Here is a 15,319-nt window from a genome sequence, read left to right as displayed (position 1 = left end):
GTCAGTGCTTGCCAGTCGTTGTTTGGGATGCATTGAGGTTCAGGTTTGTACTTAGGTCATTTTTCCTTGTTGCTATAATAATACACATACGGGACACACTTACTACAAGGATAAATCAGCCCATAAATATTCCAGGACAACACTATCTGTGTAAATGTACCCACATTCCTATATACAAAGCCTAAAACACTGAGATTATATACATCAGATTTATACATGTAGTAAGATTGTCTTCACTAACCGGCTTCCCTAATGGCAACATACTGTACATCATTGCTTGCTCTATGGCTACCATACTGATGAAAAGGACATCAATATTTGTTTTCCTATTGTGAAAATGCAGTAAACAAAAGCCTGTATGATAGGATGTCTTATACGAGTATTGTGGGGTTCTAGGGTCCTGTTGATTCTGCGCCTGTATGCCTAAAGTACACCCAATATAAAAATACATCAATGGATTCCTTTCAATTGGTTGTCCTGTGCACTGCTCAATTTTAGGGGTTTTCTCAGAATATTAATTGCCATCCTTGGGATAGATCAGGAATTGTAGATAGAAGAGTTGCTGACTGTTGGCAACCCTTGTGATCAGCCTTTGGAATGGGGTGGCGCACACCACACATGTGGTATCAATGGCCTTTCCTTGCTATAGAACCTAACTAAAACTAGCCCAAAAAACTCTTTTTATACTCTGCCTAGTAATAGGGACTTTATAAAATCCAACTTCACTGTAGTCTGTAAAATGAGATTCTTGCTCAATGTATTGTATTCTACTGGGTACCCGTGAAAACTTCAATATTTCATGGTTTATTTTTACAAAAATGTGTCACTTTCTGATATTCTTTATTTTTTATTGGCTCTAAAGCAGTTGCTCTTTGAGAGGTTTTTCCATGTACAAAAAAAGATGTATTCCCTAACCCTCTCCAGCTTGTTTGTGGTCATCACAGATGGACGGGAAGCTGACAAAATTGGCTGTCTTACACATTTTAGTTTGAAATGTTTTTTATTTGGTTTTCAAAATTAACAATTTGCAGTACCGTATATACTCGAGTATAAGCCGACCCAAATATAAGCCGAGGCCCCTAATTTCACCCCAAAAACCCAGGAAAAGTTATTAGCTATTAGCTCGACTATTAGCCTAGGGTGGGAAATACATCATCCCCCCCCATGTAATCATCCAGACCCCCATCATCATTCCCCCCCCCCCTTCATCATCATCCCCTTGTTTTGTACTCACCTCCCCTCGGCGGGAAGTTGGGGTGAGCTGGTCCGGGCCATCTATGCTTCAGGGACTGTCAGGTGGGGAGGGTTAGTCGTTGCAGGCTGTCCATTTTCACCTCTTCTCTGCGCTTCTTGCATATGAACGTCCCTGTGCGTCGTCGTCAATGCAACGTCACTAGTCCGGGGCAGGCCCAAAGCGCGGAGAAGAAAAAAGGACAGCCCGCAATGACTAACCCTCCCCACCAGACGGTCCCACCAGCATAGATGGCCCGGACCAGCTCACCCTTCCTTCCCGCCGAGGGGAGGTGAGTACAAAACAAAAGGGGATGATGACGAAGGCCGCAGTGGTCTTCAACCTGCAGACCTCCAGAGGTTTCAAAACTACAACTCCCAGCATGCCCGGACAGCCGATGGCTGTCCGGGCATGCTGGAAGTTGTAGTTTTGCAACATCTGGAGGTCCGCAGGTTGAAGACCACTAAGAAGGGATTGACAGGCGGAGAGTTCACTCGAGTATAAGCCGAGGGGTGCATTTTCAGCACGAAAAATCGTGCTGAAAAACTCGGCTTATACTCGAGTATATACGGTATTTAGGTAACTCCCACTGACATTAGTGGAAGGTGTGCAAATGGCAGTACACTTGCAATGTTTACATAACTCCCATTAATGTCAATAAGAGTTATGTGTAAGATAGCTAACTTGAGCAGCCACAAACATGCTGGAGATAGCCAGGAAGCCATCTTTATTTTAACTGGGAAAACCCCTTTAAATGGTACCTGTCTTTTAGAAAACAACTTTGACATGTCATAGAGACATCACGGGAACGAGATGGGAGAAGTCTGCACTAAGTGTGTTCTTTCCCGGCTCTGCGTCAAGTGATCTGGACTGAATTGCAATGTAATCCTATGGGACTGTTCAAGTCTCACAGACACAGAGCAGGTAGAGCAAGCTGCCGCATTCTCTTCTCCTGGCTGATGTACAACATCACTAGGACATGTCAAAAGTTTCTTCTTTCTTTGTTTAAGGTATGCTTTAAAGGGGTACTCCACCTCTAGACATCTTATCCCCTATCCAAAGGATAGGGGATAAGATGTCTGATCACGGGGGGCCCGCCGCTGGGGACCCCAGCAAAATAGCATACGGCACCCACCTGTTTCTGGTCCGGAAGCGCTGGAGGGTTTGGGTCCCGACCTCGGGAACGGAAGTTCGTGACGCCACGACTCCGCCCCGTGTGACGTCAATGCAATTCCGGACCAGAAACAGGTGGATGCCGCATGCTATATTGCGGGAGTCCCCAGCGGAGGGACCCCCGCGATCAGAAATCTTATCCCCTATCCTTTGGATAGGAGATAAGATGCTAGGGGCAGAGTACCCCTTTAATGATCCTTAGTGCAGAAAGAAAACCCAGGTTACTTTGAGGTTGTGAAATCTTATGACAATTGCAGTGTGATGTTGTATTACCACGATACAATCCCAACATAGCACTATCCTAGATGCAGAAATATTATTCTCATGGTGCCGTAATCCTTTCCCTTTAGAAAATTTTTATTCAGAGCCATTCCCCCGCTATAGAAAAACAAAAACGGCAACAAACCATATCTCTTTTAAGCGGTCATAAATATGTCTGTGAGCTACATGCAGATCAAAATGCAGAGCTGCTGGCCAGACAAAATACTTGTATGCATGCGATAGTATTGAGAACACGTGGATGTTTCATGATAGATTTCCATCGTGTTTGCTTGCCAGGTTTCTACATTATGAGACATTGAACTGTATAAATGTTTATATAATACTGCAATGCATTGTCTCTTTAAAGGGAATGTATCAGTTCGATGTACATTTATTTTTATAAGGGGATCTTTGATTTAATTAAACAACTAAAGGTGAGTACCGTGTAGTTTATTCTAGCCTGGCAGGCAGCATTTAGTTATTTATTATATCTGGGAACCCCTTTTAGGATTAGAGCAAGAAATTGAAAGATTTGTTTGTTTGTGTGTAATCTGTTTCTGTCGTTGTAAATTATTTTATTTAATACATTTTTTATAACATTATTATTGAGGTAGCCATATTGTCTCAAATTTCCATTCAGATTTTAATGATATACTTGACAACAAGCCCTGTGGACATAAGAAACAATAGACTGAAGGGGACCCTATTGACTTCTATGTAGAGTCGAGTTTTCTAGGCATGCTCTGCGACCTGTTCATAGAACATTGTGCAGGGAGGAGGGGGAGCTGTAACCATCACCTATTGTAAATGGCTTTATCTTGTCTTTTATACTGGTGTCACCTTTTACTGTAATCTCGTGTTGATAAGGAGGAGATTACTGAAAAGCTTTAGTGACCATAGTGAAAAATTCTGGATTCATTTAGAGTTTTAAAACATAAATAGTTAAATGGAAAAAAAATTGAAGAAATACCACCAAAAAATGTTTAAAATTATATATAAACATTAAAACCTGATAATATATTGATGACACATTCCCTTTAGGATGGTTTCACGCACCCAGTTTCTGTGGCAGTTTTTTATTCAGCCTTTAAGCCAAGGCCAAAAGTGGATTCAAAAGGAATGGAAAATATAAAGAAAGAACAAATACTTCTCTTTCTTGCTGGATCCAACCTAAGGCAGGCTCTATTAGCAGATTGCACCATGGTCAACAGGGAGGGAGGTCTTTAGAAGGCCTCCAGCTGTCATTGAAACTGAATGGCATCATGCAGTCTACAGGGGTGCTGATTGGACAGCTGATTCTGTTCCTATCACTAAAAGTCTTAAATGCTACTATGGCTATACATCAGGGCTTTAACACATGCCCATTTTTGCTCAAAATATATGTGAATTGCACACACACCGCTTTCTGAATAAGTGGATGGAGTTTATCAGGAGGGGCAGGCCTTCCACATCCTGACAACTTTACTGTCATTTTATACCAGAAATTGGTGTAAATTATACTGGAATTCTACACCTACTCCTCTTATTAAACTAGGCACATCTTACTTCCATGCACTTTGCATTAAGACAGGTGCATGAAATATGCTGATCTTAACCTCTTAAGGACGGTAGGCGTATCCATACGCCCCCGTTTGGACTATGGATACGTCCGTGGGAATTCCTGTCCCCACTGCTAGCCGGTCGGGGACCGGACCTGGATGCCTGCTGAAATCATTCAGCAAGCATCCCGGCACATCGCCAAGGGGGGTCCTGAGACCCCCCCATGTTGGCGATCGCAGAAAATCGCATGTCAAGTCAGACATGCGATTTTCTGCTATTCCGGGCTGATCGGTTCTCTGGTGACCCGATCGCCCAGAAAATAGGGATGATCGGAGCTGTCAGTGACAGCCCCGATCATCCTGAGGGATAGGAGTGAGGTCGCAGTGGTGCGATCTCCTCCTATCCCCTGCCATTAGTCAGAAATGAATTCTGACCAATGGCAGAGCACGACAGGGGGTTGCCATGGAAACCCCCCGCTCTGCCCACCCCTGGATGTCGGGCAGAACGGGGGAGAAGATGGCAGCCGGTACCTGAGGACTAGATGCCGTGGGGACCGCCGATCATTGGTGGAGACAGCGGAGATCAGCAGCGCAGGTAGGGAGGCGACAGTGGGGGGGAAGAAGAAAGGTGGCAGTAAAGCGATATTTACTGTTGCCCTTGTAGTGGTTGCCAAACAGCAAGGGCCAAAGGCTGTCTGGGCATGCTGGGAGTTGTAGTTTTGCAACATCTGGAGGGTCACAGTTTGGAGACCACTATTACAGTGGTGCCCAAACGGTAGCCCTCCAGATGTTGCCAAACTACAACTCTCAGCATGCCTAGACTGCCCAGGCATGCTGGGAGTTGTAGTTCTGTAACATCTGTCACTTCAGATTTTGCAATTTTCATGAAAATTTTGAAAATTGCCGCTCTACTTTGAAGCCCTCTAATTTTTTTCAATAAGTAAAAATATGTCTATTTTATGATGCCAACATAAAGTAGACATATTGTATTTGTGAATCAATATAAAATGTATTTGGAATATTAATTTTCCTTACAAGCAGAGTTTCAAAGTTAGAAAAATGCAAAATTTTCATGAAATTTTTGGATTTTTCACAAAGAAAGGATGCAAGTAATGAGGAAAATTTACCACTAAAATAAAGTAGAATGTGTCACGAAAAAACTATCTCAGAATCAGAATAATCGGTAAAAGCAACTTAGAGTTATTAATGCATAAATTGACGGTGGTCAGAATTGCGAAAATGGGCTCTGTTCTTAAGGGGTTAATTCAGATTTTTGCTATGGTCAGGTTTAAGCTGGACTAAAATGTTAAGTTAGTAATGTTTAATTTAGTGAGATACCCTTTTTTTCCCCTTAATTAAGGATGTGCTATTTTTCAATGATTTCATGCATAACTGGTTAATGAAATCAACAAATATTCAAAAATAAATTTTCTATATGAATAACTACTTCCTGTAACATGCAAATACCCAACTGCTGGACAGAAGGACAGATTTCTAGATAATGTTGTTTTGAAGCTTTGCATCTCCGTCTTATCAGGGCAATCATTTTATCTCCCAGTTTTTATTGAAAGTTACATTGAAGGTGACTTAAACTGCAATTTATTGTTTTATATCCATTTTGTCTCTTTGGCCCAATTCTCTCATCTGCAAGATCCCTTAGGTTTTTATGTTACACAAATTGTACCAAGTCAAGAATCTAATCCAGACCATATTCATTGGAGTGGGGCTATGATAAACCTTACATTTATTTTAAGGGGACACTGATACAACTTATTCCTATTCTATTCCATATTGCAATAAAAAAATGATAATTTTGTCCCTTTAAATAAATGGTAGTTGGCTTCACCATTCAAAAATACTCCTGATTCCTAATAATATTCCTATGGAGGAACTCCTGAAATGTTTTTTTTTTCCATTCCCAGTGAGCTCCTCTGTCTATTCTTACCTCAAAGAATCTTGTTCTAGGAGAGAAAAGCATTCTGTAGTTTTTACTTAGCACTAGATGCTGGTGAAGAGGTTTTGCCAAGCATCTTTATGTACCTGTTGCTTTAAAAAAAAACTTTCAACAAATCCTATGCACAACAAAAGTTTTGATCAGTCAGGTTCTGAGTATTAAAGGGTTTATCCACCATAAGGTGATTTTAGTACGTACCTGCCAGACAGTAATGGACATGCTTAGGAAGGATCTGCGCTTGTCTTGGGGCTAAATGGCTATGTTGTTAGATTACCATAATGCTGTGACTAGCTTTTTGTGAACTGGCATTTCCTGTTTGAATTTTCTTCTTTGCCTACAAATCCCAGAATTCCATTTTCCTCCTTCTCACACAGCAGCCACCCCACCCATTGAAACATAAATGAGCTGCATCCATTCAAAAGACCTGTGGTTTTCAATCAGGGTGCCTAGCATTAGTTGCAGATTGATCTCTCTCCCACCAAGCGTTCCCTCCACCCATTGAAGCAGACAGGCTCCCTGTCATGAACTGACTAGTGAGTCAGGTCTCGGCCGCATTGCAACCTGGGAAAATCTGAGACAACAGTCATTTTGTATGCTGTTAAAAATAAATATTGGGGTGAAAATCACAGAAGAATTGTGAGAAAAATGTTACATACAGGTACAGACACTATATTATGAACTACACTAACTTTACAGCCCCTGTAGCATAGTCAAATAAAAAAAAATCCTGGAATACCCCTTTAAGTTTTGACAATGACTGATCGCTAGAATGAGCAGAGAAAGAAGCATGTGGCTAAGTGCTTCTCTCCCTGCTCTCTGTATCGGCAAGTAAGACAATCCTATAGACTTACAATGTTAGTCTGTCTTAGTCACATGGCACCGAGCTGGGAGAAAACTTAGTGCAGTCTTTTCCCAGCTTGTTCTAGCGATTGGTAAGGGGTTAATCTCGTGTCTCTACATGTCAAAAGTTTTTCAAGTGACAGTGCCTTTTAGGCAGGCTGAATTTAGGGTCAGGTCTTGTTGCGGTTTTCTGGGGATCCTCTAACTAGGTGGTATGAAATTCCAGGAAACCCTGGTTGGGAAACACTGGCCTAGTGTGTAGGTTTTATTTAGGTGTTTTAATGGATTTGTGCAGGTACAATTCGCAGCAGATCATTACTATGCATGTGGATGAATTTTTGCAATGCACAAGCTTTTTTTCCTTGTGAAATATTAACCTGCTGTGTGGATTTTGAAATTAACAATTTCCTTTGCGTATTATTCACAATTATTTTTGTGTGGATTTTCCCTTTAACTTCAATAAAAAAAATTAAAAATTAGCAATAACATCTGCAAATACAAATAAAATCACTGATTCCCCCCCCCCCCCCCATAATCCATAGCAGCAGATTTCCACCAACATCATTAGAGATATCCCCGGTGATTGTGGCTTTGCTGTGGATCCACGGTGAATTTCAACTCTTGTAAACTCTCCCTAAAACCCCTGCACATGTCAACCGAGAAATAAGAGAATTATGTCATTATAGTAGGTTATTTTTGTTTCAGTAGACTGCAGTCTGTTCATGCTTACCTGCATGTTCTTTGCAAAGAAAAACTTAGAGTAGTAAAATGCTATTGTCTCTGTATATCTAGTCATATGGGCGCAAAGACTCCACTATACAAAAAGCAGGAAACCTTGTCTTTGCTTTGGCGATCACACATTCAGGGTGATCGAATGGAAGATTTAATGAGGTCACTGAGACTTTTTAATATTAACTTTTTCTATGAAATCCCCCACTGAATCATATATAAAGAAATATATAAATTCGTATTTACATATATAACTAAATGTACTGTCATGGGCCAGAGACTGAAGTGTGTGTCTTCCTAAATAGGAATCTTTCTATAATACTTGCTGTTCACATACTTCACTGGCAAAGTACCCCAGAACCTCTTCTATCTGCCCCATTGTCTGCTCTTAAAGGGTACTGTAGAAAACTTTTTTTTTTTTTTTTAAATCAACTGGGGCCAGAAAGTTAAACAGATTTGTAAATTACTTCTATTAAAAAATCTTAATCCTTCCAGTACTTTTTAGGGCTATATACTACAGAAGAAATGCTTTTCCTTTTGGATTTCTCTGATGTCACGACCACAGTGCTCTCTGCTGACCTCTGCGGTCCATTTTTGGAACTGTCCAGAGCAGGAGAAAATCCTCATAACAAACATATGCTACTCTGGACAGTTCCTAAAATGGACAGCAGAGGTCAGCAGAGAGCACTGTGATCATGACATCAGAGAAATCCAAAAAGAAAAGCATTTCCTCTGTAGTATACAGCCCATAAAATGTATTGGAAGGATTACGATTTTGTAATGGAAGTAATTTACAAATCTGTTTAACTTTCTGGCACCAGTTGATTTTAAAAATAAAGTTTTCCACGGGAGTACCCCTTTAATGTATCTGCTTGTTTCTCTTTTTTTTGTAAGCGTGGGATTATTCTGTGTATATGAGTTTTATTCATGCAACTGTATCTAGTGGATCAGTTTACTCCTTCTTAAAGTCTTCAACCATTCAATCAGTATTTAATTGTAACCCTTAACTTTTAGAACTGTTGTCAAGAGTATCACCAGATCACTGCACGTGGAGGAATCTTCTCCAGATCTATATAGGAAAGATCCAGTTGTAGATCTGAGAAAGGATCAAATGGGGAAAGGGCAATAAGAACAGTAGCAGGAAACAGACAGAAGGACAGGATTTGGGAATGTCAAGTTAGTTGTGGGTTGGTGTGGAGGCTGAAGTTTCACCATTGCGGTAAATTCTCCCATTTTGGGGTAAAATAGTTCATCCACTGAAGAAGCAAAGAGTTGGGAACTTCTCACATTTGACAGCGACAAGATATCGTTTTCTTCTAGGTCTCTCCCATCAAAACTGATGATGCTCGTACGTCTATATGGATACTTCATATTCTCTTGTGTCCTGTAATGTAAATATTTATAAACCGTCACCATCACTGCAAAGTAAAGAAAACAATAATTCTTAAAAGACCTGAGACATTTAGCTGGTGCTCCATAACTTTTTTTTTTCTAGCCCCTCCGTTTCCTGGCTATTGATGACATTTATTTTGGCACCCAATATTCTAATGAGGGCTTAGATTGTCAACTGGGTGGTCAATACTGCCTAGTTCTGAAAGAAAAGAGTGCTCGGATTTGTCACCGCCCCTTTACAATCTATAGAGGTTGTACACTTTACTTGTAAATGTGGTTTTCACCAGTGAACATGAGCATAATCCCCATTCCAAGTAGTGGAGAGTGCCTTGTTAAGAGTCTACAGTGATCCCTCAACTTCCAATGGCCTCAACATACAATAGTTTCAACATACAATGGTCTTTTCTGGACCATTGTAAGTTGAAACCAGACTCAACATACAATGTACAGACAGTCCAGATCTGTGAAACGTGTCAATGGCTGGAAGAACCATCCAATCAGAATGAGCATTCACTGGTAAAACACCTGTATTACTGAAGTGTATGCACTGACTGGTGTCTGATAGCGCCCCTACAGTACAGGGAAGTAATAAATGTTCTGTACTCTTTACCTGTACCAGGGTTAGCTGCTCCTTTGGACACCAGGTGAGGGTGACTCCATTACTATTTTTAGGACATTGCGTGTACTGTACAGGACCCCGAAGAAGCTCCTGTGCTCTACATAGACCAGTGTTTCCCAAGCAGGGTGCCCCCAGCTGTGGCAAAACTACAACTCCCAGCATGCCCGGACAGCCTTTGGCTGTCCGGGCATGCTGGGAGTTGTAGTTTTGCCACAGCTGGAGGCTCCCTGCTTGGGAAACTCTAACATAGACAGTGATTTAAAGCTCCCAGCAGATATTTCCTACTTTTATATATAAGGACTTGCTTTATCTATATTAGTTATCTACTTATTTTTCTTTAATTTTCATTTTTTTCTATTTTTGGATGATACGTTGGTGCCTTTAGAACCAATTACCAGGTTTCCATAGAGTTCTGGTCTCAACATACAATGGTTTCAACATACAATGGTCGTCCCAGAACCAATTAATATTGTAACTTGAGGGACCACTGTATATGCACATTTAGATTTTGGGTGGAGAAACTAACAGTACCACTTTCCTGAAAATGGAAGAGCGTGAGTAGAAAAAAAGGTGTGAAGCAACACAGGAAAAGTTGTACTAAGGTACATGACATCTATGCCGTGCAGTTCTCTGGCTTTCTTTTTATAATAGATTGTAAACTTTACCATGTTTCGGCAGATGTTATGAACAAGATACAGTGGTGTTCAACATTATTGGCACTCAAAAAGTACAGTATAATATTTCCTAAAACGTATTTAGTGAAACTGCTTGGATACATATGAACACATATGTTTCAGAAAGATAAAAACAATACACAAAAATAACGAAAAAAAAAAACAAAAAAACTTGGCAGGGAAAAAACTATACAAAAGGGTACATGTTTAAATGGTAGAAGACTAACTTCAAAAACCTTGACATTCTGTCATTTGAAATGTTAACTAGAAGTTTGCTCCTCAGGGGACAGTCAAGAACCTTCCAGTATATGGTAGAAAGAGGAAACATGACAGTGAAGGCCAAGGAGGACTCCACTGTTTTATAAAAGGCATAAAAAGAAGCAACTGAACTTTTTAACAAACCATAACCCTCCTGAAATCTAAAGATTATTCAAGCATTTTAGGGTAAAATGTGCTCCCAAGTAAAAAACAAACAAAAAAAACTAGCTTTATAGGGGTACTCCGGTGAAAACCTTTTTTCTTTTAAATCAACTGGTGGCAGAAAGTTAAACATATTTGTAAATTACTTCTATTAAAAAATCTTAATCCTTCCAGTACTTATTTGCTACTGAATGCTACAGAGGAAATTCCTTTCTTTTTGGAACACTGATGACATCACGAGCACAGTGCTCTCTGCTGACATCTCTGTCCATTTTAGCAACCGTGCATAGCAGATGTATGCTAAGGGCAGCATGGTGGCTCAGTGGTTAGCACTGCTGCCTTGCAGTGCTGGGGCCTTGGGTTCAAATCCCACTAAGGACAACAATAAATAAATAAAGACTTATTATTATAATAATGTCAGCAGAGAGCACTGTGCTCGTAATGTCATCAGAGAGCATTCCAAAAAGAAAATAATTTCCTCTGTAGTATTCAGCAGCTAATAAGTACAGGAAGGATTAAGTTTTTTTAATAGAAGTAATGTAAAAATCAGTTTCAAGGGTAGCTCCCACCATCATGTTTTTTTTGTTCTGTCCCTGCCTATTACCCTTCTATCCCTAACACCCTCCCTGCCTTTATTTATTTTTTTTTTTTAAATGGCATTTAGTTTGCCTGGTAGAGTGCTCACTACCAGGCAAACTTCCTCAGCAGGCACCACGTCACTGATGCCTGCTGGGGGCCAACTTCCGCCCTTAGTTCTCCTAACAGGGTGTCTCCAGCTGTTTCACCACTACAACTCCCAGCATGCCCTGACATCTACTGGCTGTCAGGGCATGTTGGGAGTTGTAGTGGGGGAACAACTGGAGGCACACCATGATGGCCGCACATCCCGCTCCCCGCCGCGCAGCCCGCAACCCCCCCCCCCGGGCCCCGTCGCGCCGCTCAACTCTCTCCCCCACCCCCCCCCCTTAGTTCACCTACTCAGTGTCCCTGCAGCTGTTTCCCCACTACAACTACCAGCTTGCCCTAACATCTATTGGCTGTCAGGGCATGCTGGGAGTTGTAGTGGGGAAACAACTGGAGGCACACCGTGATGGCCCATCCCGCTCTCGCCGCGCAGCCCGCAAGCCCCCTGGCCCCACTACGCCGCACAACCCACTACCCCCCCCTCCCCCTCCCCCCTGCAAAAACATTCAGTAACAGACACAACATAGATAATCTTACCTGTCGCCGGGGCCTGCCAGGGAGCCTGCGCACGTCCTCTTCATTCAAAGCGCTCGCTCCCCGCCTGTCTGATTGACAGACGGGAGCGAGCACCGCAGCAAATGAATTCCGACTCGTTGCCAGGCTTCAACGAGTCGAAATTCATTAGTGACGTCACTGCCCAATGCATTCGGCCACTAGGAGGGGCGACCCCTAGTGGCCGAATTTAAAAGTGATTTTAAACTGTTTTAAAATCACTTTTTTTAATTAAAGTATATTAGAGATATGTTGTAGTACTTAAGTACTACAACATATCAATTTTTTGATTTGATGACAGTGCCCATTTAACTGCCAGTTGATTTAAAAGAAAAAAAGTTTTCACCGGAGTACCCCTTTAAGTCCTACTATAAACTGAAGACCTAAAGCACACATCTAACAGTACACAAAAATGGTTCAGAAAGTGTTATTTTGACAAGACCTCATTTCAATTGAAAATCTTTGGTGAGAGATAACTCGGTCCTATGTAAAAATGAGAAGGGATCACTACAAGGATCAGTTGCTCCCTCACAGCATCTGGGGGAGGCACCTTCTCAGTGTGTGATGTCACTCATACAAGTTCGCTGGCTCACCTACTTTTGTCCTTGCCTGGAGACGCCTCTGCTACCAACAAACAGCTTAGACATTTATAGATGCCTACAAAAATGTGTGGAGACTGTCATTGTTGTCATGTTCAATCAAGTATCAGGCACATAGGGGGAGATTTCTCAAAACCTGTCCAGAGGAAAAGTTGCCCAGTTGGCCATAGCAACCAATCAGATCGCTTCTTTCATTTTTAACCTAGCCTCTGAAAAATTAAAGAAGGGATCTGATTGGTTGCTATGGGCAACTTTTTATCTGGAAAGGTTTTGATAAATCTTCCCCCATAGTTTATGTCCCTGTCATATACTGTGTCATCTACTCTGTTCATTTTTTTATTTCTTTTCAGAAATGACTGCATGTATGCTGACTGGTCAACTTTTTGGTGAGTGTTTTTGGAAATGCATCAAAAGGGGGAGATTTATCAAAAACTGTAGAGGAAGAGTGGTGCAGTTTGCCATAACAACCAATCAGATTGCTTCTTTTATTTTTTAGAGGCCATTTTTAAAATGAAAGAAGCGATCTGATTGGTTGCTACGGGGAAACTGCTCCATTTTTCCTCTGCACAGGTTTTGATAAATTACCCCCATGTTATCTATGCTGCCTTTCATTAGTTATGTCTTATATGGGATAAAATCACCAGCAATCGCACATAGGAGCAATATAAAAGGTAAGAAGAATCCAAACACATCTTCGGCCCATTATTAGACTAGGGATTTAGTGACCCAGATGATGGAGTAAGCTTCTTTAGAACTCTATGATTCTCACATCACAACATTAAAGGGCAACTCCAGGGAGAATTGAAAATGCAACTCATTCTTTTTCCACTATGTACTGTATTTTAGTAAATAAGTGTTGATATAGCAAAGAAAGGAAACCCAGGACATTCATTTTTTACTGTAATCGATTACATCCAGTGACATACAATTCTTTCTTGCTCTTTATCTATGAACAATACTTTAAATACATTGAAACTAAAAAGGTTTTATAAAGAGCACTAATCTATCAGTCCATGACCTTTCCAGCTTTCTTCCTAGTGCACTTCCAGTTCAATGCAACTGGACAGGGTGCGAAGAATAGCTGATGGCCTTGTTTCTTCTGTAAGGTAAACCAAAAAGAAGAGATCCCTCTTAGGCGCTGCTTCTCCCAACAAATTTCACTTAGACGTGAGTAGATGAAAATACTGTTCTATTTGTTTGATTTGTTCCATGCCGGTCACCTCCATATGTTCACACACAGGTTGTATACACTGGTAGGATGTTTGTATGGCTAGGGTTTTCCATTGTGCATACATTCAGTTGATATTTATGAATTGATTCTGCTAGACTACATTATTGCATCATACCTTCCTACCTGTACATAGTGCTGTTTATTTATTGTGACACGGATGGTATATGTCATATGTTTATTGCATATTTCAGGACGGTGGTTTACTAGCCGAGGGGGTTCATGGCCCCTGGCTAGGACTGTGTTGTGGCTCCCAATGAGCCTTTTTAATTGGTTTTAGAGCTTTGTTCGCTATTTTGTACATGTATTAAATTTATATGTGCCTTTTTCCCTTTTTTGTACTTAATAAAATTATGGAATTCTTATAAATTATTGGTGTGCTCTCTATAATAGTGTGTGGTCTGTTTGTCTTGTTTGGATTATAATAGATGAAAATACGTCTTTTTATTGTACCAATGACGTGTTTCGGGTTCGTACCCTTCCTCAGATTAGCAATCAGAGGAAGGGTACGAACCCGAAACGCGTCATTGGTACAATAAAAAGACGTACTTTCATCTACTCACATCTAAGTGAAATTTGTTGGGAGAAGCAGCGCCTAAGAGGGATCTCTTCTTTTTGGTTTACCTTGCATTCTCTGTGGACAGACCATCATCTGTATCCATATCCTGACGGCATTGCAGCACTCCCGGCACCATCTCATCATCCTATACCCCAGATATCGGGGTGATATGCGCAATACCAGCACCTTTTCTATTTCTCTTGCACCCTAGGATAATGCACTAGGCACCTTGTGTGGCCTTTTTGTTTTTCTTGTCACTTCTGTGTCTATGCCAAAAGACCATTTTGTTTGAAAACACAGAAACTATATTCTGAGCACTTCCCCTAGCGCTCCTGACAGATTACAAACAAAAACATAATTTTTTTTATAGTAGTACTTATCAGCTGCTGTATACTCCAGAGGAAGTTGTGTAGTTCTTTCTAGTCTTACCACAGTGCTCTCTGCTGCCACCCCTGTCCGTGTCAGGAATTTCCTGGAGCAGGAGAGCTCTGCTATGGAGATTTGTTCCTGCTCTGGACAGTCCCTGACACCGACAGAGGTGGCAGCAGAGAGCAATGTGACCAGACTGGAAAGAACTCCACAACATCCTCTGGAGCATCCAACTACCGATTTGTATTGGAAGGATTAATATTTTTATCTAGAAGTAATTTACAAATTGGTATAACTTACTGGCACAATTTGATTTGAAAAAAAAATTAAATTTTCTCAGAAGTACCGCCATAACGTGTATGTGGCTCTTTTGACTCTTCCCTGAAGGCCGACGTCAGGGAAAGAATAATAGAGCATGTTGGATTTCAACATATCCAATCCTTTGTTCCTTCTGGAGAAAAACCTCTGCCAAGAGTGGTTTATTACCATTTCTCCAC

General features: G+C 41.1%; 1 protein-coding gene across 2 annotated transcripts in view; it reads right to left on the bottom strand.

The window, feature by feature from the left end:
- Positions 1-8,515: 8,515 nt before the first annotated feature.
- The window catches only part of SEZ6 (seizure related 6 homolog), a 707,842-nt gene continuing 701,038 nt past the window's right edge, over positions 8,516-15,319 (bottom strand). For both annotated transcript variants that reach the window (XM_056559052.1, XM_056559053.1), the window contains exon 17: positions 8,516-9,110. In XM_056559052.1, coding sequence (XP_056415027.1) covers positions 9,081-9,110 — 30 coding nt within the window. In that variant the 3' untranslated portion in view covers positions 8,516-9,080. The remainder of the gene's footprint in view (positions 9,111-15,319) is intronic.

Source organism: Hyla sarda, chromosome 2 (assembly GCF_029499605.1).
Source record: "Hyla sarda isolate aHylSar1 chromosome 2, aHylSar1.hap1, whole genome shotgun sequence".
NCBI lineage: Eukaryota > Metazoa > Chordata > Amphibia > Anura > Hylidae > Hyla > Hyla sarda.
The sequence above is the reverse complement of the archived record's forward strand: the minus strand, read 5'-3'. Positions and strand labels throughout refer to the sequence as shown.